General features: G+C 40.6%; 1 protein-coding gene across 4 annotated transcripts in view; it reads right to left on the reverse strand.

The window, feature by feature from the left end:
* Positions 1-25,687, reverse strand: part of ltbp1 (latent transforming growth factor beta binding protein 1) — a 417,603-nt gene that overhangs the window by 186,358 nt on the left and 205,558 nt on the right. For all 4 annotated transcript variants that reach the window (XM_073050519.1, XM_073050520.1, XM_073050518.1 and 1 more), the window contains exon 10: positions 5,836-5,958. In XM_073050519.1, the coding sequence (XP_072906620.1) occupies positions 5,836-5,958 (123 nt within the window). The remainder of the gene's footprint in view (positions 1-5,835; positions 5,959-25,687) is intronic.

Raw genomic sequence — 25,687 nt, forward strand, 5'->3', positions numbered from 1 at the left:
CCATTCAACATTAATGAGGATTACCAAGCATGGTCCCAGGGAAAGCTCAAGCTGTCATAACCACTGTGACCTTTTGCACATCCCACTCCCACTTCTTCCAACAGTGGACAAGAAGTGCCCAAGACCGGTCAACCAGGCCTGCGGAGCTAAATATTCATTTGCGTTCTAAACATCGTCAAGTGGAAATAATTAAGTGGAAATATTTACAATACGGATTGGCAAGCCATTGATTCTTATTGTACGACGTTCGAAATGGTTCACTCTACGTCTCTATCAAATGATCAGCAGTGGTTTGGATTAGGAATGATTAAAAAGTCAATGCCCTCCATAAGAGTGAGTGATGCTGCCAAGGGCTACATTTATTCCACATCCTTCAGAGTCTTAAACTGAGTGACTCACTGGGCCATTTCAGAAGGGGAGTAGCACAAGTATTGGTTTCCTTTCTTAAAAGACATTAAAGAGCCAAAGGGGATTCTTTTCCCCACAATTATCCAATAATTTCATGGACACCATTACAGATGCTTACTCTTTATTCCAAATCCTTTAAATTAACTGAATTTGAATTATCTAACTGCTAAAAGGAATTTGAATTCTGATTTTCAGATCTTTAACTGAGGACCGTTCATCTAGCATCTTAACCACCATGACAAGCATTCTGAGGAAATGGCTTTCAGCAGGGTCAGCAGATGAGATTTGCCTCAGAACTAATTTTGAAACCAGTCAATTCATTTTGATTGAGACTCGTTGTCCTCATTTTTTTTTTAGAATAAGGAGGAGGAATTTTTGTGATTTTCTTTTTTGCTTCAGCCCTTGGGAAAGAATTACTCAGCAGTTTGTTTCCTTTTGGGGTGGCACGGTAGCACAGTTGTGAGGGTAACGCTATTACATCACCAGCAACCCGGGTTCAATTCCCGCCCCTCTCCGCAAGGAGTTTGCACATTCTCCCTGTGCCTGTGTATGCTTCCTCGGGGAGCTCTGATTTCCAAAGATGTATGGGTTAGTAGGTTAATTGGTCACATGGGTATAGATGGGCAGCACAGGCCTGATGGGCCGAAAGGGCCTGCTACCATGCTGTACCTCCAAAATAAAAATAAAAATTGTGGCGATATGGTAAGTGCAAATGGTCAACAGAAACCGCAGTCCACGTAACTGGCACTGGGAAGAATTTGCATGACGTTGCTCAAGCCAAGGGTTGGTGTTAAATCATCGGGAACAACAGTGTGTTTTTACCAACACCCATAGCAAGAAAAGTTACCACTTACCTTTTCCTTAAAGAGATAGTGGAATTTTATATATGCAATTGTTAAAATGTAGAACTTATTTTCAACTCATAGCCTGCTTCTTTTACAGTGTGAGAGCATTTCATAATTGAGTTATAATCATAAACCAACAACTGAATTATAATATCAATGTTTTAAATTATGTTCCACTCTCAAACATTAATGATACTGTGTGGTGCAGAGCAAATACAATATGAAACTTCTGGACCTTGGAAGTTTTGAAAGTCATTGCTTTATGCCCACATTCGTCTGACAAAAATGAGAACCTTCCTGAAAATGTTTAAGCAACAAGAATATCTGAAGGCGGAAGAAGAAGAAACTCATCTTCCCTTGCTTCCACTGATCATACAATGTTGTGGCAGGTGTGAAACGCATTGACTAAATGGGAAGAGTAAAGTACACGTCCTGCTATTTTCTCACAGATCATCAGCTATAAGAATGTATTTGTTAATGAATGAGAAATCAGTAAGAAAAATATAAATACGTATATTAACAGTGAAAAATTTAGCAAAGCATTTTGCTCATAGAAATTTATTGAAAAGACTCTGGGGTATAAGTTCCTTGCGGAGATTTTACAGATCTTTGAATGAGAACTCATTTGGAGTATTGCATGTGGGCTTCAACTTCAAATTCAAGTTTAACTGTCATTCAACCGTACCGGAATACCCAGGAATACAGTGAAATGAAACAGCGTTGTTCCGGGGCCAAGGTGCAAAACGAAGTACCAACAATCATACACAGCACAAAGCACATATAGCACAAAAAGATAGCAGTAAACATATAGTCACACTAAAAAGTGGAGAGCCCAAGTCCCTGAGTCCATGAATATTGTTGGCCAAGAGCAAGCCTGCAGACAAACACAATCAAGCTTGTCTTCCACCAAGTGAACACTAGAGGGCGGCACAGACACCAGCATGGATGCCACACCACGCTGCCTCTGGGCACGGAATCTGACCGGCTGCACACCGGTCACACTGCGGCATAAGGTCTTGTCCGTGCTGCACCTGGGGCCACACAGCTTCCCCGTTGTCAATCCCACCAGTGAACTGGCCTTGTAGCTTACCACATTACCAATATCCAAAAAGATCCTGATTTCACAGGAAAAATGACTAAGACAATCACTCATTGTTAGACTTCAAACCACCTTTGCACATCGACCCTGAGGGCTTTCCGGAGCAGGCAGCAACATGATCTGCACCAAGTCCAGCTCCTCCACCAAGAATGGGGTAGACCAGCAGTACTTGAAGTTTTTAATGTCCAGCAGTGTCATATGATCATAAAAAAGATGTTTAAAGAAGCCAATAGTACCTTTGCTTGACCCCGTACATTTTTCATGTGACTATATGTTTACTGTGATCGAGCACACCGCCAAAGATCCATTGGGCCATCTTCCTGGAGACAGTGCAACAAAGATCCACAAGACTGATTCATGGAATGAAAGGATTGTTCTTTGGAGACAGAATGAAAAGTAAGCAGTGGTTTCCAAAGGCTGGAAAACACAGAAATATGGGACTAGTCTCAGAATGAGGGGTCAGCCATGAGGTGATATTTCTTTATTCTCTGTCTCAGACAGTGATCCCTTAGAAGTTGTGTGCATTCATGCTGGAGACAGGCAGATTTTCAGGTTCACAGGGAATGACTTGGTGTGCTGATCAAATAGCAGAGAGAACAAAGACACGACTGGCCACAGAACGATGTGGGAGATGAAGAAAACTGAAGACTACACTCAACCTTCATCTACTTCAGAAGAACTTGGAAAATGAAATTAATTCTATTGTTGAAGGGACTTTGCACCAGGTAGAAGGTGACTGGTAAAAGAATCAGGAGGGACTTGAGGGGAAAAAAAATCTAAGAAAGGATATCACAATCAGGGCTTTGATGCCTTAACAGAGATGTAAGCAGATGGTGATAAGGAGACATACAGGAGTGAGATCGTTGGACTGGTTGAGTGGTATTGCAACACCGCACACTCAGTTAGTAAGACAAAAGGCTCAAATGTGGACTTCAGGTAGAGAAATTCTGGAGAATGCATATCCCCCTCATTGGGGAATGGAAAGGGTGAATAGCTTCAAGTTCCTGGATGTCAATATCTCAGAGGAGCTATCCTGGGCCTAACACATTGATACAATCATTAAGAGGCATGCTAACAGTTCTACTTCGTTGGAAGTTTAAGGAACCAAAGACTAATGAAAATTTCTATGGATACACACTGGAAAGCATTCTGACTGGCTGCATTACGGCCTGGTAATGCAAAAGACCGCATGAGGTTGCAGAGATTGTAGACTCAGCCAGCTCCGGCACAACCAACCTCTCTACTTCACTGAGCAATCAGAACCAGAATCAGGTTTAACGTCATCAGCAAGTGTTGTGAAATTTGTTGTCTTTGCGACAGCAATACAATGCAATGCATAATAGAAAAAACGTGTGTGTGTGTGTGTGTGTGTGTGTGTGTGTGTGTGTGTGTGTGTGTGTGTGTGCGCGCGCACGCACGCGCGTGCGTGTAAGTAATAGTTAAATTAAAAGTATTGCAAAAATAGAAATAAAAAAGTAGTGAGGTAGGTTTATGGATTCATTTCATTGTCCATGGCAGAGGGGAAGAAGCTGAACCTGAAACGTTGAGTCTGTGCCTTCAGGCTTCTGCACTTCTTTCTTAATGGTAGCAATGAGAAGAGGGCAAGTCCTGGGTGATGGGGTCCTTAATGATGGATGCCACATCTTTGAGGCATCGCACCTTGAAGATGTCCTGGATAATCTGAGGCTAGTGCCCGTGATAGAGCTCAAAAGACATTGCTTCAAGAAGGTGGCATCTACCTCTAAAGATTGTCACGGTCCAGGACATACTCTCTTCTCATTATTATCATTGACAAGATTGGTACCGAGGCCTAAACACCCACTCTCAATTATCTTGGAACAGCTTCTTGTCCTCCACCAACAGATTTCTGAATGGTCCATGAACCATTCCTTTTTTATTGCACTGTTTATTTATTTTGCAGTTTATAATAATTTTATGTCTGTACTATACTGCTGTCACAAACAGTAAATACACATCATGTAAGACAGTGAGAATAAACCTGATTCTGATTGCAGCTTTGAAAAAACAAAATGGTTAGTTCAGCGAGAAAAATTAATGCACAAATATAGGAAAGAACATGGGACTGACGTGGTTATAGGCTCCATGGACAAAATGGCCACCTACTCTGAACAATCCCCTAATTGTTTGATTCTATGAAATAGAGTGAATTTAGAAATAATGCAATTATTGGCTGTCTGGTGGTTATACATAAGAAGATAACAATAGACTGGTGAGTTGGCCAGTAAGCCAATCCAGAGAAGTATAAGGTGAGGAGAGAAATACAAGTCAACGGAATACATGTAAATGGTAGAAAAGTTAAGAAGTGTATGGGAACAAGGGAATCTTGTCTATCCACAGACCTCTGACCAAAGCAGGACAGGGAGTTGAAGTAGTCAAGAAAGTATTTGAAATAAGTTCTTTCAGTGCCATGACACATGATATGTGACCCAGAAGGTCATGCTAGAACACCGTAAAACTGGAGTAGTGTTCACCAATTTATAGGAAGGATTATATAGTGGTATTTATGGTGGTAGCACTTGAAATTATGTAGAGGAAATACAATATATGAGGACTTTTCCAACTACAGATTCCATTCTTGATGAGCTAAGATCTACTTGACTGAAGCCACTTTCTTCACAATAGAAGAGGCTCAGAAGAAATTTAGTCAAGGCATAGAAAATGGAGAAGACTGGGCTTGATGAACAAAAAGGACTATTTTCAATTAAATGCAAGATCTAATTGAGGCAAAAAGGGGAATAGATGTAAAGGATTTGAGAGAAGTTGAGGAACGATTTTTTTTTCTCAGAGTGAGGAGAGCTGGGAAAAGCCTTCATCATGTTTGAAGTACACCTGAATCTGCCATAACCTGCATGGATCAGGGCTTGGAGCTGAACAGCATGAAAACAATTAGCAAAGCACCCTCCTCATGAACCATAAACTCCAGGGTGTAGTTCAGTGATCTACCGTAGTTAACTTCTTATTTAACTAAATGTTTAGGACAAAGTGAGGTAAATCAAGTTTTATTTTGTCTCTGCCTTCACAAGCTGTGATAGTGTGTAGATTTTCTTTTCTTTTGAACAGGCATAAATAGGACAGGAAGTGTGGAACAATGCACTGGAAGGCCGTTATAATAATACGGATAGTATAAAATTTATCTTGTTCAAGATTGTAACAAGGGATGGCTGTATAAACACAGCCCCACAATTCACGTTGCTGACAGCTTGTGGCCCAATAACATTCTCCTTTAACCCTGCCAACTTGATGCTCTCCCTCCCTCATGAAAACCAAACAACACCCACCAAACCGTTCGTTTCAACGATGTCCGATGAATTTCTGCACTTTCGCCATTCATGAATGGATCATAATCTTTCGGTGAGGGGTGAGAAATAGGTAAAGAATCGCTCCAACCCACGCTCAATGAGGACAGTACAGTTCAGTTCAAGGAATTCAGGACTACTGGTAGTCTGGGTAACGAGTACTTACGAACACAGGCAGTCTGCGAAGAACCAGGAACAAAGCCATGTTTGCACGTGCACCTGTAGCTGCCCTGGGTATTCAGACATTCTCCATGCAGACACACGCCTTGGAGCTGGCATTCATTGATATCTACAAACAATAAAGAGTCCAGAAGTCAGACATCCAGGATGAGCAGTGATGCCACTAAGAACATGGTGGGTCAAAGCTCCTATTTCTGTACAGTACAACTTTTATAAGTCCAAAATTATATTGCTTTATTGAAATGTTTTCAATTGCCCGTTTCTATGGTTTGGTTAACTTTACCATATTAAGAAAATAAGGTTTATTTTTAAATTATTGATTTCAATTCTGATGGTTTTTATGTGTCCCTGGACTTCATTTAAAAACTGCTAGGATCAGCTACTGCGTCATCAACAAGCAATGCTCTGCTCACCTCTGGCTTCTTGGAGCAACAGCAGATGACAGGTGACTTGATAGAAGTACCGGTATATAAAATGATGAGAGGCATTGATCGTGTGGCTAGCCAGAGACTTTCCCCCAGGACTGAAATGGCTAATATGAGGGGGCACAGTTTTAAGATGCTTGGAAGTAGATAAAAGGGGGATGTCAGTGGTAAGTTCTTCACACAGAGAGTGGGGAGGGGTGTGGAATGCACTGCCAGTGATGGTGGTGGAGGCGGATACAATAGGGTATTTTAAGAGACTCTAGGATAGGTACATGGAGCTTAGAAAAATAGAGGGCTACACAGTAGGGAAATTCTAGGCAGTTTATCTAGAGTACATGGTTGGCACAACATTGTGGGCCGAAGGGTCTGTAATGTGCTGTGGAGCTCTATGTTCTAAAGGGGCATTTCAGGGTTAGGGCTGATTGCAATGCACTGATGTCACAAACTTTGAAGTTGATTTCATTTAAATGCATCCGTCTCAATCACTGCTGGGCTCCAAAGCGTGGACAGCCAATAAAATCTGCTCTATGAATTAAGGGTCTGTGGGAAGCAATTTCAAGTGGTAGCAGAATTAGATTTTAGCACAATGGCACCATAGTTTGCAGCAAGATGAAAATTTTCCTGTGTAAGATTTATGCTTTACATCAGGTGGTAGAGACAGACACATTAGAGGTATTTAAGAAACTCTTAGGTAGGCACATCGATGATAGAAAATGCAAGGCTATGTAGAGTTACATTTGATTTAGAGTAAGTTAAAAGATCGGTAGAACATTTTGGGCCGAAGGACCTATACTGTGCTGTAATGTTTCTACATTCGATGTTCTTTCATTATCATCCATGGTTACATAAGGTTGCTACAGCTGGGGCTGGTAGAGGCGATAAGTTCACAACACTCATTAAATGCTCCCAAAGGCGCGCACCTCAAACAGCCTCTGACAACCAAGTCCAGCTCCTGGCCTTCACGTGTGGCGTAGCTGTCACGCCCAGCGGAATAGTTTCTACTGACAGAAGGGGCAAAGGTAGGTTACTAGCGCCTTAAGACCAGTCGCTTCGGGCAGATGGGGCTCATCAGCCGTGGTTGACAGCTCATCCAGGAGAAGGAAAACCCCGATCTCAAACCTCCACAGCCTGTGGCCATACCCGCTTATGAGGAAGGCTTTGGGAGTAAACCCCACAGAAAAAGGCAGTCCCTACATCGAATTCAATGCTGACTGGCAACTCCTGTAATGCTGCTAGTGCTGAACTGTTTTGGTCTCTGCCATTCCTTTGGGCTCATCAGATGTGTGGAGAGGGGAAGCTTGCTACATGGGCAACAGCTTGCTCTCCATAATGTACTGTACTGCCTATGCTTGCATATCTAGACAGTTAGAACACAACATCCACGGTCAACCTTGACCTACAGAGGCCTCACTATCATTCAGTATCATCCAATAATCAGATAAAACAGTCTAATTACTGTGATAATTAGCTATCTTTTCAAGTAATTAATCAATAATGGGCTATAAAATAGGTCATGTATGGTAGGTGCCATTTTAGATTTTGAAAAGAACATAGCAGACATTTTGTAGTTCAGATGAACTTTGATAAAAAGCAAAAATTTTCAAAACCCAACATTGATAACCACATTTTGCAGACTTTCATCCTGACTTTAATTCAGAATTTTAAATTCTGGAAGTCTTTGGATTCATAGTAACAAGAATTCCTATGGTCACTCATATATTAAAAATAGTGAAATTTCCATTGAATGTAGCTCTGCACCAATCATCTAACAGTTTAATAATTTAATTTGACTCATATACTGTATGTCTGTGGTCACTCCATGTGATTTGAAGGCCAGCACAAAATATTTTAACACAAATAGGATTAAGGTTTGAGCAACAGAGTGGTGTAATCAGAAGGAGACAGCACTCTTTTTGATTGAGCTCTTAGGGAATGCAATTCAAAGAAAAATTACACAACGATTACATTATCATGGTTACACTCAAACTTTACTGTACAAAGTAGCACTGATACACCTAAATTTAATCTCAAACATGAGAAAATTTGCAGATGCTGGAAATCCAAAGCAACTCATACAAGTTGCTGGAGGAACTGAGCAGTTCAAGCAACATCTATGGGAAAGAGTAAACGGTCGATGTTTCAGGATCTGATGGAGGGTCTTGGCCCGAAACATCGACTGCTTACTCTTTTCCATAGATGTTGCTTGGCCTGCTGAGATCCTCCGGCATCTTGTGTCTGCTGTCCTCGGCCCTACTCCAGCTCCTAACTGAGAGTTTTCAAACCTCGAGCACCTACAATTCTTTTGCCTCATCTTACCCCAGCACGTGTTCCACTGTGTTGAGAATGTATTTTGTTAATAAACGCCTCTCAGCTGCTATGTTTACCTCAGCAGCTGTCAAAATCCAAACATATATAAATTATACATTCTTAGGGCGTCCTTACCTGTAGCTTTCATGGCGAACTCTAAACATGGGCCTGGTGTTTGCCTGCCTTCAGACGTAGCTTCAACCAGCTAATTTCTCAAGATCACACAAAGACTGATGTCCAAGTGCTGAACCAGAGAACTGCTTACAGGGGGAAGGAAACAGGGTGACTGGAACTGAGATTGCTCTAAAATGACATTTGGATAGACTGAATGGTCACTGTATAAGAAATAGTTCCCACAGTTAAATTCTTCAATTCCCAGTCCCAAAGCATTCAGCTAAATAGCTGAACACTAACAACTTTTATTGGATGCAGCACCTGGGGTCGGGTCCATGGATGCCTTCTTAATGGTATCACTCCATGGCATTGAAGAAAAGGGTGGGAACTGCTGTTCCAGGAAAACTAACCTGCCACGCAAAATTCATTCATTGGAAGTTAAGGAAGTCAGAATTTTGACTTCTGTGGTATCCCTTTAAACTGGTGAAAGTCCTGCAACACGGCTAGAGACATCTCAGTCTTAACACACAACATTGAACATTGAGCAGTATAATGAAGAGACAGGCCATTCAGCCCACAATGTTGGTGCAGACAAGAATGCCAATTTAAACCAATCCCATCGGTTTGCATATGGTCCATCACTCTCAAACCCCTGCCTGCTCATGTCTCTCTCTAAATGTCTCTTAAATGTTGTTACTCTAATTGTTTCCACTATCTTCTCTGGCTGCAAGTTCTAGGCACCTATCACTCTATGTAAAAAAAAGTCCTTACAAATCTGCATTAAACTTCCACTCTCTTACCTTAAATGCGTGCCTGCTAGTTTTTAGAATGTCAGTTATAGGAAAAAGACTGATTATCTACACTATTTCAAAAGTTCAAAGAAAATTGATTATCATGTGATTATCATCATATACAACCCTGAGATTCATTTTCTTGCAGACATATTCAGTAAATCCAAGAAACATAATCAAATCAAAAACAGACCCCACACAACAGGACGGACAAACAAACAATATCCAAATACAAAATAAGTAATTAATTGATTACTTAATTAATAGGTGAGCGAGCAACAGATATCAAGAGCATGAGACTAAAAGTCCTTGAAAGTGAGTCCATAAGTTGTGGGAACATTTGAGTGGGGAGACGAGTGAAGTTTTGTCCACTGGTTCAACAGCCTGATAGTTGAGGGGTAACAACTGTTCTTGAACCTGGTGGTGTGAGTCCTGAGGCTCCTGTAACTTCTTCCTGATGGCAGCAGTGAGAAGAGAGCATGGCCTGGGTGGTAGGGGTCCCTGATGATGGGTGCTTCTTTCCTGTGACAATGCTCTGTGTAGGTGCACTCAATGGTGGGACGGATTAACCCGTGATGGACTAGGACATATCCATTACTTTTTGCAGGATTTTCCATTCAAGGATATTTCTGTTTCCCTATCAAGCCATGATGTAACCAGTCAACACACCACACATCTCCAGAAGTCTGTCAAAGTTTGAAATGTCATGCCGAACCTTGGCAAACACTGAAGGAAGTAGAGGTGCAGCTGTGCTTTCTTCGTACTTGCACGATGCACTGGGCCCCAGACAGATCCCCTGAAATGTTAACACCGAGCTGCGGAACCTCTCCACCTCTGTTCCCCTGCTGAAGACTGGCTCACGGATCCCTGATTTCCTCTTCCTTAAGTCCATAATCTATTCCTTGGTCTTGCTAACATTGAGTACCAGGTAGTTGTTGTGCACCAGTCAGTCAGATTTTCAGTCTCCCTCCCATATGCTAATCCATCACCACCCTCGATTCAGCCTATGACAATGATGTCTTCAGCAAACTTGTCGTTGCTAGTCTGAACTGACAGGGTCTGTAAGTGAGGAAATCGAGGATCCAATTGCAAATGCAATGGTCTTGAAGCTTATTGATATTATTGATGGGATGATGGTATTGAACGCAGAGTTGTAGTGGATAAAGAGCATCCTGATGTATGGGTCATTGCTGTGCAGATGTTCCAGGGTTGAATGAAGAGCCAATGAAACAGCATCTGCTGTTCATCAAAGAATGGCTATTTATACTCCTCATAGTGCTCAGGAATTCAGTCAGGCTGGCCCGCAACCTCACATGCACCAAAGGAAACAATCCAAGTTTGTTGAACCTCTCCTTGTAACTAATACCATAAGACATAGGAACAGAATTAGGCCATCTGGTCCATTGGGTCTACTATCACAGATGATTTATTATCCCTCTCAACCCTATTCTCCTGCCTTCTCTCCATAACCTCTGACACCCTGATCAACCACTGAGTAGATATACTCAATGACTTGGCCTCCACAGCCATCCATGGCAATGAATTCCACAGATTCACCATCCTCTGGCTAAAGAAATACCTCCTCTTATCTGTTCTAAAGCACAGTCCTTGTATTTTGAGGTTGTGATCTCCGATCCTAGATTCCCCCACTATGGGAAACATCCTCCCCTCAATGCTTTTCAAATTTTATAGTTTTCAGTGAGATTCCCCCCACCCCCGCCCTCATTCTTCTAAACTCCAGCGAGTACAGGACTGATGCTCCTCATAAGTTAACCCTTTCACTCCTGAGATTGTTGTTGTGAACCTCCTCTGAACCTGCGTCATGCCAGCACATCATTTCTTAAATAAGGGGCTGAAAACTGCTCATCATATTCCTCGTGTGATCTAACCAATTCCTTATAAAGCCTCACCATTACATCCTACTTTTAAATTCTAGTCCTCTCGAAATAAATGCCAACATTGCTTCTGCCTTCCTTACTATCAATTCAACCTGTAAGCTAATGTTTAGGGAATCCTGCACTAAGACTCTCAAGTCCCCTTGCACCTCAGATTTTCAAATTTTGCTCCCCATTTATTAAATAGTTTACAGCTGTATACCTTCTACCAAAGTGGGTGCCCATACACTTCCCTACTGTATTCCATCTGCCACTTCTTTGCCCATTCTCCCAATCTGTCCAAGTCCTTCTTACGGACACCTTGCTTCCTCAACGCTACCGGCCCCTCCACCTATCTTTATATCACCTGGAAACTCGACCACAAAGACATCAATTTCATCATCCAAGACACTGACACATAATGAGAAAAGATGTCCTAACATCAATCCTTGATGACTTCCACCATTTACCAGCATCCAACAGGAAACAGCCCCCCTTTTAGAAAAATACTTTCGATCCAGGCAACATCCTAGTGAACCTCTTCCTCAACCTCTCCAAAGCCTCCACATTCTTCCTGTAAGGCTAGCTTCCTTTAGTTTTTTTCTGTTCTCATTTAAATGAGTTATGAGCAAATTAAGGAGATTTACATTTGTACAGTGCATTTCATGCAGGATGTTTTTTGAAGCATGGTGTCTGTTATAATGAAGAAAATATAGCCTACAGTAACTGATGACCAAATCATCAGTAATGTTGCTTGGGGGATAATTACTGCCCTGAAATCTAAAAACGCCCTTTACTTCTGAACAGGGCCACAACATATTTCACCTCTGACTGCACATTTTCTTTTAAATTTCACTCTGGAAGACCATACCTTCAACAGAGCAACACTTCCCTCAGTTCAAGCATTGGAAGACCAGCCTAGAACTTTGTGGTGTGATCCCTGACATAGAACCTGATAATACTTGAACTATTAAGGCTATTAGCTTGCTATATTTATTGATCTGTTTATCAAAATGGCTTTCTAGACAATTGGCAGCTTCTCACCTGGTGGCATTAGACAGGTAGCAAAAGGAGGGATTACTTGAGCAAAGAATTGTTCGTAATTTGCAATGTTTTGGCTTCAGGGATCAGTAATGATCTCAGACATATTTTAACACTCAAACGTCGCTGGCAATGCCGGCAGCTGTTGTTCTTTGCTAATGGTCTCTGGACCGGGGAGACAGTAAAGAGAGATCGTGCAAGGACAACATTTTTCCTTCCCCAAAGGTCATTAGTGAAGCAGATTTTATTTATAACAAACAGCAGTTTCATGGTCACAATTACTCAGCTGAGCTTTATTTTATTTAAATTCCGGATTTATGTATTCAAAGTTCAATTCCTCAGCTAGAGTAACAGGATTTCCATGCATGTCCCTGATGCAATGTTTCCAAACTGTGGCTGGTAGCTCAACACTAGACTCGTATATTCCATTGGCTTCTGTGGCAAAGTCAATAAGGGGAGTCAGGTTACAGATTATTTTCGCCCCACGCACGTTCATACGTTTTGATTGAAAATGCAGTGATTTCCCACGTCCTGAATGCAGTTCAAAGCTAGTTTCGAGTTCCCCTATTTGGTATTCAAATACTTAGGAGCACCGTTTTCTCAATGAAAGTGACGGACCAAAGATGTAATGGTTCTGATTGCAGCTAAGTACTCATAAATACACATTTCAAAAGGGTGTTTACATTAGTGGCTTATAATACTAAGTACCATAATTTTTGTAACATTCCTTAAGTACACTGGCTGATAGTTTTTTGACCACAAGGGTCACAATCCTTTCTTTGTATGTTCTCAGCAATAAAGTATATGTTAGAAATTTAATTTGCACTCATTTAAACTAAGTAGAAAAAGAAAATTCATGTTTCTTTTATGGAAAGGTTCTCCCTCATATTAGTGCTACAGCAAGGGTGATAATTTAGTGTAAAGCCACCAAACTTCCCAATGAAACCAGCACTTAGTAATTATTCCCCTGTAACAACATCATCAAATCATCATCCACATCTTTTTTGTTTTAAACTTTTTTTATTGAGTTTTCAAATAATTACAGAAAGAAAAGAAAATATAAAAAAAATATATATATACCCTTCCCCCCTCCCCTTAACATCCCTTTAGAAAAAAAAAGAAAGAAAGAAAAAAAAGAGTGCCTGGATATCGGAAGATCCCCACATGCTCCATGGAGTCGCAATGACTTTAATATATATATTTATTTCTTTCCCCAAATAACCAATTATTTATTTCATCTTCGGAGCACCTATATATTTAATCCTGTCTTCTGTAAATAAGGGTGCCAAATTTTCAAAAATGTTTCATATTTATCTCTTAAATTATAAGTATTTTTTTCAAGTGGAATACAGCTATAAATTTCATTCTTCCAACGATCTATACTTAAGTATGCATCCGATTTCCAAGTAACTGCAATAGCCTTTTTGGCTACTGCCAGTGCAATTTTTATAAATTCTTTCTGATATTTATTCAATTTGGGTTTCGGTTTTATCCCTTCAATATCGCCTAGTAAAAATAATATTGGATTATGTGGAAGTTGTGTTCCAATAATTTGTTCCAATAAAACTCTTAAATTTGTCCAAAAAGGTTGAATTTTAGAACAAGACCAAGTAGAATGTAAAAAAGTACCAATTTCTTGGTTACATCGGAAACACAGATCAGATAAATTTGGGTTTAATTTATTTATTTTTTGTGGTGTAATATATAATTGATGTAAAAAATTATATTGCACTAATCTTAACCAGACATTTATTGTATTTGTCATACTATCAAGACATAGTCTTGACCAATTTGTTTCTTCAATTTTAATATTCAAGTCACTTTCCCATTTTTGTCTTGACTTATGGACTCCTTGTTTAATTGCCTGTTTTTGAATCAAACTATACATACAAGAAATAAATTTTTTAATCTTTCCTTTTTGAATTAAAGTTTCTATTTCATTAGATTTCGGCAATAACATTGTTATAGAATAGAATAGTATCTAGAATAGAACTAGATAAAATAGGAGAAAATACACCAGAAGATTTTATATATAAATGGGAACCTAAATGGATACGGGAAAAGAAAGAATCTCCTATATTAAAACATTTGATTGACTTATGGAATAAGATAAATGTTGATGATGAGACAAAGAAATCTTTATTAGCAAAGAGATCTTTAATTCAAAATAGACTTATTCCTTTTACAATGGATAATAAACTTTTATATAATTGGTTTCAAAAAGGGATTAGATATATAGGAGATTGTTTTGAAGGAGGTATATTAATATCATTTGATCAATTAAAGAATAAATATAAAATATCAAACAACACTCTTTTTTGTTACTTCCAATTAAGGGCTTATTTAAGAGAAAAATTAGGTCAAACAATGTTATTGCCGAAATCTAATGAAATAGAAATATCAAACAACACTCTTTTTTGTTACTTCCAATTAAGGGCTTATTTAAGAGAAAAATTAGTTCAAACAATGTTATTGCCGAAATCTAATGAAATAGAAACTTTAATTCAAAAAGGAAAGATTAAAAAATTTATTTCTATCATCCACATCTTCGAGAGGCTTCGCTTGGATAACAATATAAATACACAATAGTATTTTTGTGAGCAGCTTGTTAGGCTTCCTCAGTGGAATCTGATTGATCTGACTCAAATCTGACTGATTTGACAGATAATGCATTTTAATCATTACTAAAATGGCTACGAATGATATAAAAACTCAGTTGAGAAAGAAAAATGCTTAACTGTTTATCATTTGCACATAAGCCAATTTTAGCGTTACTTGTTTTGCTGAAGGTTTGTACAGAACTCATTAACTGCAATTTCACTAACCTAAATTTCATTTGACACGTAGAAGCAAGTGCCTTGGAATGTTAAACATATGACAAGCTCAACCGCAAGAAAGAAAGCCCACATCTTGCCTCACTGTCACAAACTGTCCCCGGAGTTCCAGATTTGACAGTTTAATGCTTTGTGCTTTCTTCACCTCAGCCTAAAGCAGGAGAACCAAAGAGATGATCTGTTGCTTTCTCGACGTGCAGAGACATGCTGAGCATGGCTGAGGAGACTCCATTTAATGCAGGAGACTAAAATAAAGTTGCCATGGAAACTAAGGAAGTGTGGATACATGCCAAACTTTTAACTCCTTCTTTCCTCCCTAGATCCGACAAGATTTGGTTGGATCTTCGCTTGTAATTTCTTTAGACAGAAATTACGTCATAGATAGAGCCCGAACAGTCCATCCATTCTAAACCTGTTCTAGGATGGATGCATCACTTCTCATTATTCTTTCTCATTTTGCCCCAATTTCTCTCTATTTCCTCCTTACAAGATATCATCTCACCTTCTCTCCATTAGTATATTCCTTCAAACTGCAGAGTATTGAAGTTCCAAGAAGCGACTTTTCTTGGCAATGTCAGCGTGCATCTTCCATCGCTAAATGCCTTCAGGGTGATGCGGTAGCGTAGTGGTTAGCACAACTCTTTAGAATACAGGTGACTAGGGTTCAATTCCCGCCGCTGCCTGTAAGGAGTTTGTACGTTCTTCCCATGACCACGTGGGTTTCCTCCAGGTGCTCAGGTTTCCTCCCACAGTCCAAAGATCTACCAGTTGGTAGGTTAATTGGTCACTGTAAATTGTATTAAATCAGGGGATTGCTGAGCCGAATGGCTCAAAAGTCGGGAAAGACCGATTCCACGCTGTATCTCAGTAACTAAATAAGTCAATAGATACTGGTGAGTCACTTTCTTGAAATGCTGCAGTCCTTCTGGGAAAGGTAGTCCTACGATGCTGGAGGATAAGGACTTCAGATTTCAGACCGAGTGGCAATATTAGAATAACAATATATTTCTCAGTCAGGACAGTATGCAACTTAAAAATAAGCCTGTAGATGATGAAGTTTCCAAGTACTTGCTGTCCCATTGTGATGACCTTGTCACTATCACTTAGACCAACCAATAAGTGGAAGAGCTTCCCTGTATCCACGTTTGATTATTTTCTTTTTATTCAGTAACAGACTAGTTTGGTCAGTTCTCAACTGTTAGTGGTGTCTTAATCCCTATTACTAGTTTATTTCAGAGGAGAATTTAGGGTCACTCACATACTCACATATCGGACAGAGCAGGCCAATTTCCTTCCACTGAGGAAGTTGGTGAGCTCCTTGTTACACATCACTCCTGTAGTTACAACATCTTTCATAAAGACACCTGCTTCTTATTCCGGAGTATTGAACTTAAATCCCCAAATACTATAATGAAACTTCCCCCAACTTCTCTAAATCACCAGTACAAATGTCTGGATTACTCATCTAGTTATGTAACCGTTCTGCTAACAAATTGACTCCAAGCCCTCTCATTCAGAGGAGAGCTTCCCAAACAAATAATACTCCTTGAGAGCTGTATCCTTTCACCTGGATAATCCGGAAACTGAACTTATCGGCATTTCTTCATTTCACCCAACAAATGCACTCTGCTGTTAAAGATGGTTGTATAGCCTGAGGACACCACAAATGAGGAATTTTAATCTTTCCCTATCTGATAAAAGTCCGGCTTAAATCAGCTCTTGTCAAGTCATAAAGCCACAGCTCCACCTCAGTCAGCAACTCCATATGGCAGAGTTGCTTCATTCACTGCTCCATTGTCATCAAAGTAGAGGTCAACCTGTTTAGCAACCCAGCTTAATTACTTAGAAAATACTGTTCATCATGACATCTTGAGATAGCCATATTAATACACAAAGCTATTATAAAAGGGTTGTTCCATATAGATATATTGCGAGCCGATTTGGCTGCTGTTGTGCTTGGACTTGTAGCAGTACTATACAGGGAGAACTGAGCACTAGAAGTGGTTGCTTCCTTGTCCATCTGGAGCAACAAATGGAAAAAAAAACTGGCAGCACTTCCTTAGCAGCAAGCAATCCTGCCGAATGATTCTCATCCTACATCTAAGGTGCCCGAGAAAATCAATCTCTATTTTGCAGTAAGGGTCCAAATCAGATCATTAAGCATGCTCGGATTCATTGGATGCATCCAGCGATGAGGTAATCTGAAATTAAGAACAGCTGCTACCAGCTAAAATTAGAGGGCCCTCGCTACATGATGCAATTAACATGGCATGGTTCTGCATTTCCATGAAAGCACACAGAGAATCTCTTTCAATAAAACACATTCCAGACACTGAGTGCAAAAGGCCAACCAGCCTGATGGCATCGTAAGGTACAAGCATGAAGACATGCTATTGAATTAAAGTCACCCAAGGCCAGACTATGAGCTACACTTGAGAAATGAAACATGTAATCTTCTATCTGAGGAATGAAAGTCCAACCTTGATCTCTATTTCCACTTCCCCCAGCACCTCGGCCAAACTTTACCAATCACAAAAGGTTCTTTGCTTGACTTGTATCTTCTGTTGCTATCATAAGCTTTCTGCTGGAGGAACCCACCAAGTTTCACTGAATGATTCTGCAAAGGCTTCTCAGCAGATAGAAAACAAAGTCATGTGCTGAGCACCAAATATAGGATAAGTTTATGGAATTGGCATATAAAACTAGCAGTATCATAGACGGAAGAGCAAACTAATCAAATAGGCCAAAAAGAATTAGCAAAGGAATCATGCAAAGAAATTTACAGTCCATTTTTTTCTGCAGTCAACTGAAATGGGCTGTGATTTAGAGTAAAATAGATTAAGTGTCAGAAGGGGCTAATAACTCACAAGCTATTAAATTATCAATCCGCAATCTTCCAAATTCATGATCCTAAAGGTTCCTGTCTTGGCTTGCAGACATATCACTCTCCTTCCTTCTCATTGCATTGAAACTCCCTACCCAATGCCACAGTATAAATACCTTCATTAAAAGGACCACAGCGGTTCAAAAAGACCAGCACCAATACCTTATTTTATTACATAGTAGGGGAATTAAGGTTTATGGGCAATTAGGTGGAGATGAGTCCATGGCCAGATCAGCCATGATCTCATCGAATGGCAGAGCAGGCTCGATGGGCCAGATGGCCTACTCCTGCTCCTATTTCTTATGTTCTTATGTTCTCAAGAACAACACATACAAATTGCTGGAAGAATTCAGCAGCAAAAATGGAAGGGAATAAACAGTCAACGTTTTGGGCCAAGAACCTTCATAAGGACATTACAGGAGCCTCAGCAGTATGTTGGTGTTGCTCAAGATTTCAAGCACCTGCAGAATTTCATGTGTCTGTGGTCCTCAAGAGCAATGAAGGATGGAAAATAAATGCTGTCCCTACCAGCAATTTGTAAATGAGTATCTTTTGAACACTTCACAGTTCTCTCACAGTATCCTCAATATTTCCTCATTCCTTAGCTAATATGCTCTTCATAATTTAAAATATTTCAAATTAATTCTGCTGAAGTGTAGGTTCATGTCCCCACAGGATGTCAATGCTCCAGTGGGTATGCTAAAATAAGTACAGTTGGAATGCAAATAAGATACCTATGTATCTTTCCTTGCTATGATTAATTAAGAGGTTGCAGACATCCTGACTCTGGTACTAACTGAAAGATGACTGGACTGGTAATATCTAGAACAACGATATGGGTATTACAGCTTGGGCATTGGAGTTCAGAGTTCAATTCCAACGTTATTGTAAAGTCTTTAAGGAGTCTGTACATCCTCCCTGGGGCATGAGTGAGATTTCTCCAGACACTCCGCTTTCTGCCCACTTTCCAAAGACATACCAGTTGGTAGGTTAATTGTCATTGTAAATTGTCCCATGATTAGGCAAGGGTTAGGCAAGGGTTAAACAAGGGTTGCTGGGAGGCGTGGCACGACAGGCTGAAAGAGTACATTCCATGCTGTATTTCTAAATAAAAAATAAACAAAGTCTAATTTATCATTGATAAGGTCAATAGTTCTCAATGCCACTTCAAAGCCCAGGTTCTATTAGCATGATCAGGCACTGCAGAGTCTTTGTTGTTAGTATCCTCCCAAAGGAATGAAATTAATTGGCTGCTCTTCCAATAAACCATTCCAGGGAATGGTGAGAGCAAAATGACCTCCTCCTGTTCTGTATGCAATTCCATTAGACCATAAGGCTAAAGAGCAGAATTAGGTTATTCAGCTCATCAAGTCTGCTCTGCCATTCCATCATGGCTGATCCCAGAATCCACTCAACCCCATACGCCTGCCTTCTCACCATATCCTTTGATGCCCAGACTGATCAGGAAACAAACAACTTCCGCCTTAAATATACACATGGACTTGGCCTCCACTGCAGCCTGTATAGAGCATTCTACAGATTTACTACTCTTTGGCTAAAAAAATCCCTCCTCACCTCTGTTCTGAAGGGTCACCCCTCAATTTTGAGGCTATGCCATCTAGTCCTGGATACCCCCACCATAAGAAACATCCTCTCTACATCCACCCTATGTAGTCCTTTCTGTCATAACTCTTAAAATTTTTAAAACATTCAAAAGAAGATTCTTTCATGAAGATCCTTGAATCGGGTCCAGCATGTGTGAGACATTACTTAAGCAAGATCTCCATCCACTTCACAGAATGGCTTACTGCCAGGCACTGCAGCTAAAGAATCTGTGGAGATGTTGATTTGAGTCATGCAAGCATTGAATGCTGGGCTTTGTGCTAGATGTTATAAATTAGCACTTGTCTCTTATCGCTGACAATTCTGAGTATACGTCCACAGATTGTTCCTCTAAATAATGCAAGCTCAATCCATAGGGTTCTGACGGGGTTCGTGAGATGGTAGTTGGTTGATTGTTAATATTACAGCAACCTTCAATCACTATTATTTTCCTTAGATGTGCATTTCCTGTGACAGTAGACAACAAATCCAATGACTATGCACAAAAGCAGCAGTACAAGCACTGCTGTGTATTAAGGTTATTAATATTAAGGACCTCAAATTACTAAGTAAAAACAGGAACTTTATTGGTAAGACACTGAGCCTGGCATGTAAACAGAATTGATTTTATGCGTTTGTGGAAGACACAAGACTGGAACACTGCAACAAGATCTCACCATGAGGAAAGAGCTGACTGTTCACGGTCTACCTGTTAGTCCGATTAAGAGCCATTTTTATTGAACAATAATGTTAACAGATCAAGCCAAAGTGTACACAGCTGGTACATAAACCTTCTGGATTGTATAACAATGAGAGTTAACCTCAGTCAACCAGAAGATGGAGTCATATTTTGTGTATGCCGATCACTGCTGCATACAAAATGTTGATCAATATCTCAACATTCTTGCCATAGAGGGAGTACAAAGAAAGTTCACCAGATTGATTCCTGGGATGGCGGGACTTTCATATGAAGAAAGACTGGATCAACTAGGCTTATACTCACTGGAATTTAGAAGATTGAGGGGGGATCTTATTGAAACGTATAAAATTCTAAAAGGGATTGGACAGGCTAAATGCAGGAAGATTGTTTAAGATGTTGGGGGAGTCCAGAACGAGGGGTCACAGCTTAAGGATAAAGAGGAAGCCTTTTAGGACCGAGATGAGGAAAAACTTCTTCACACAGAGAGTGGTGAATCTGTGGAATTCTCTGCCACAGGAAATAGTTGACGCCGCTTCATTGGCTATATTTAAGAGGGAGTTAGATATGGCCCTCGTGGCTAAAAGGATCAGGGGTATGGAGAGAAAGCAGGTACAGTGTTCTAAGTTGGATGATCAGCCATGATCATACTGAATGGCGGTGCAGGCTCGAAGGGCCAAATGGCCTACTCCTGCACCTATTTTCTATGTTTCTATGTTTCAACATTAAACTCAGTTATAGCACACTACAGCACATAAACAGACTCTCCAACCCATGCCAAACTATAGATCTGTCTAGTCCCATCAACATGCACCCAACCATAACCCTCCATATCCCTCCCATTCACATACCTATCCAAGTTTCTCTTAAATGACTAAAAGGGAACCAACATACTAGTTGGGAAAATTGTTTTTGCCACCAGAGATGTTTAAACTAGATTGTTCACACCTACACGCAACAGGCAAAGAGTACAAAGTCATGAAGTCATAGAGTCATACATTAAAAGAGCACTACTGTACAGAGACAGACCCATCTACTCCATGCTGCACTGTTATTCTGCCTCATCCCATCAACCCACATTTGGATCATAACCTTCCATATACTTATCCAAACTTCTCTTAAATATTGCAATCAAGCCTACAACATGGGAGATCTCAAGGCTCTAGTAAGGAAAATGAAAGAAGTGTGCATTGCTTTTCAGCAGCTGGATATGAATGAATATAGTAAGTTTAAGACCAGGTTTAAGAGAAAAAAATCAGGACAAATAGGGATTTGAGATGGATTTAGCAGGCAGAGTTAAAGATAATCCTAAGAGGTACTTCTGCTTTATTAACAGTAAAAGGGTGACTAGGGAGAAACCTAAGTCTTCTTAAAGACTTAGGGACACCAATGTGTTGAGCTAGAGGAAATGGCTAAGATTTCTAATGTCTATTTTTCCTTTTGCTTTACTAAGGAGAATATTGTGGATGCCAAAGAAAAGAGGGTAATAAGTAGTGAGGTCTTGGAACATTTGCATATTACAGGTAGGAATATTTTTGCAGACTTGAAGTTTATGGTGGACAAATCCACAGGGGTTAACAAACTTCATCCCCAGTCTGCATGGGAGGCCAGGGAAGAAATTGCAGAGGCTCTTGAAGAGATATTTGCTTCATCATCAGCCACTGGTGAAGTTCCAGAAGGCTGGAGGCTAGCTAATCTTGCTCCATTACTCAAGGACATGCCAGGGCTCATCCTACAGCTCTTCGAACTATAGGCTCGTGAGCTTGACATCAGCTGTAGGGAAGTTATTGGAGGTTAGGTACACAAAGGGGAGGGCTTAGAGAGTTATAAACTAAATGCAAGCAACTGGGACAAGTAGTGAGGATGCTGTGGTCTGCATGGACCAGTTGGGCCAAAGGGCATGTTTCTGTGCTATATTCCTCCGTGTTCCTAAGCCTCATCCCTGCAAGGTATGTATTTGACCATATCGATTTTCCCCATTTGCAGGTAGGCTCTGAACTCGGTTTCCAGATCATTCACCCAAGTCTTTGGTTAGTGGTCCAAGAACCTCTATGCTGTTGTACCCCTAAGTCACCTCAACTCTTCCCTGCTGCCTCGTCCATAGTCTAATCACTTTAAAAACATCTTTTTCTTTATTAGTGGATCAAGTAATTTGGCTTGAATTCCTTAGTGACCAAGGAGCTCCTTTATGTGGAAGTGCTTCAGGCTGGTACAATGACAGCTTTTAAAAGATCTGAATGGAAAGGTTTAGAAGGTTATGGGCCTCATGCTGGCAAAGGGGACTAGCTTAGATAAGGCACCTTGGCTGGCATGGACAAGTAGGCCAAAGGGCCTGTTTCCGTGCTGCATAACTCCATGAACCTCTGTGTTTAGACAAGCTTCTAAATATATTCTATTTTGCTTTTTCTAAGCTAATTTTGGTAACAATGGAAGAAGCCCTTCATACAATCTATGTAGCTCAAGAATTCTGCTACATGATACAGGAGGGAAATAAGTGGCATTGTTTAGGTATCATGTACAGGCAGAAGAGAATTAGTTCAATTCATCATCATATTCAGTGCAGACATTGGGGGTTAAGGGCCTGTTCCGGTGTGTAATGTTCTATATTTAGTATGTTCTAACTCATGAATGAATCACAATTTATACTGTTATCACTTATAATCATATTGCTCACCATTCCTGGGAATACATTGTAAAAAACATATAAAACATACAGCACAATACAGGCCCTTTGGCCCACAAGGTTGTGCCAAACAGGTCCCTACCTTAGAACTACCTAGGCTTTACCCATAGCCCTCTATTTTACTAAGCTCCATGTAGCCATCCAGGAGTCTCTTAAAAGACCCTATCATTTCCACCTCCATCACCACCGCTGTCGGCAGCCCATTCCACGCACTCACCACTCTCTGCATAAAAAACTTACCCCTGACATCTCCTCTGTACCTACTTCCAAGCACCTTAAAACTATGCCGTCTCATGCTAGCCATTTCAGCCCTGGGGAAAAGCCTCTGACTATCCACACGATCAATGCCTCTCATCGTCTTGTACACCTCTATCAGGTCACCTCTCATACTCCGTTGCTCCAAGGAGAAAAGGCCGAGTTCATTCAACCTATTCTCACAAGGCACACTCCCCAATCCAGGCAGCATCCTTGTAAATCTCCTCTGCACCCTTTCTATAGTTTCCATATCATTCCTGTAGTGAGGCGACCAGAACTAAGCACAGTACTCCAAGTGGGATCTGACTAGGGTCCTATATAGCTGCAACATTACCTCTCAGCTCTTAAACTCAATCCCATGATTGATGAAGGCCAATGCATCTTACGCCTTCTTAACTACAGAGTCAACCTGCGCAGTAGATTTGAGCGTTCTATGGACTCGGATCCCAAGATCCCTCTGATTCGCCATACTGCCAAGAGTCTTACCATTAATGCTGTACTCTGCCATCATATTTGACCTACCACAATGAACCACCTCACGCTTATCTGGGTTGAACTCCGTCTGCCACTTCTCAGCCCAGTTTTGCATCCTATCGATGTCCCTCTGTAACCTCTAACACCCCTCCACACTTTCCACAACACCCCCAACCTTTGTGTCATCAGCGAATTTACTAACCCATCTCTCCACTTCCTCATCCAGGTCATTTATAAAAACCACAAAGAGTAGGGGCCCCAGAACAGATCCCTGAGGCACACCACTGGTCACTGGCCTCTATGCAGAATATGACCCGTCTACAACCACACTTTGCCTTCTGTGGGCAAACCAGTTCTGGATCCACAAATCAATGTCTTCCTTACTTTCTCAGTAAGCCTTGCACAGGGTACTTTATCAAATGCCTTGCTAAAATCCTATACACTACATCTACTGCTCTACCTTCATCAATGTGTTTAGTCACATCCTCAAAAAATTCAATCAGACTCGTAAGGCATGACCTGCCTTTGACAAAGCCATGCTGACTATTCCTAATTATATTATACCTCTCCAAATGTTCATTAATCCTGCCTGTCAGGATCTTCTCCATCAACTTACCAACCACCAAAGTAAGACTCACTGGCCTATAATTTCCTGGGCTATCCCTACTCCCTTTCTTGAATAACGGAACAACATCCGCAACCCTCCAATCCTCTGGAACTTCTCCCATCCTCATTGATAACGCAAAGATCATTGCCAGAGGCTCAGCAATCTCCTCCCTCACTTCCCACGGTAACCTGGTATATATCCCGTCTGGTCCTGTTGACTTATCCAACTTGATGTTTTCCAAAAGCTCCAGCACATCCTCTTCCTTAATATCCACTTGCTCAAGCTATTCAGTCCACTGCAAGTCATCCCTACAATCTCCAAGATCCTTTTCTGTAGTGAATACTGAAGCAAAGTATTCATTAAGTACCTCTGCTATTTCCTCTGGTTCCATACACACTTTTCCACTGTCACACTTGATTGGTTCTATTCTCTCAAATTTTATCCTCTTGCTCTTCACATATTTGTAGAATGCCTTGGGGTTTTCCTTAATCCTGTCCGCCAAGGCCTTCTCATGGCCCCTTCCAGCTCTCCTGATTTCATTCTTAAGCTCCTTCCTGCTAGCCTTATAATCTTCCAGATTCCTATCATTACCTAGTTTTTTGAACCTTTCATAAACTCTTCTTTTCTTCTTGTCTAGATTTACAACAGCCTTTGTACACCATGGATCTTGTACCCTACCATCCTTTCCGGGTCTCATTGGAACGTACCTACTCAGAACCCCATGCAAATATCCCCTTAACATTTGGCACACTTCTTTCGCACGCTTCCCTGAGAACATCTGTTTCCAATTTATGCTTCCAAGTTCCTGCCTGATAGCCTCATATTTCCCCTTACTCCAATTAAATGTTTCCCTAACTTGTCTGTTCCTATCCCTCTCCAATGCTATGGTAAAGGAGATAGAATTGTGACCTTTTCAATTTACAAAATTTCACTGAACAAAATATTTTCCACGAATACAGTCTTTTCAAGAAGGACAATTAGAGTCAAGTGATAGGTGTGGTCTACGTGAACTTCAGCAAGATCTTTGATAACATTCACAACAGTGGGTTGTTCGGAAGGTTAAGTCACGTAGAATCGAAGGACAGCTGGCTAATTGTACGTACACTTGGCTGAAGTTTGGTTCTCAGACTGGAAGCCCATCACTGTTACTGTACCTCAAGGGTTGGTGCTGGTCCCATTATTATTTTTGATTATCATCAATTTGGATAAAATTGCACAGGACATGGTTGATAGATGTGCAGAAGACACTA

Source organism: Hemitrygon akajei, chromosome 7 (genome assembly GCF_048418815.1).
Source record: "Hemitrygon akajei chromosome 7, sHemAka1.3, whole genome shotgun sequence".
Taxonomy (NCBI): Eukaryota; Metazoa; Chordata; class Chondrichthyes; order Myliobatiformes; family Dasyatidae; genus Hemitrygon; species Hemitrygon akajei.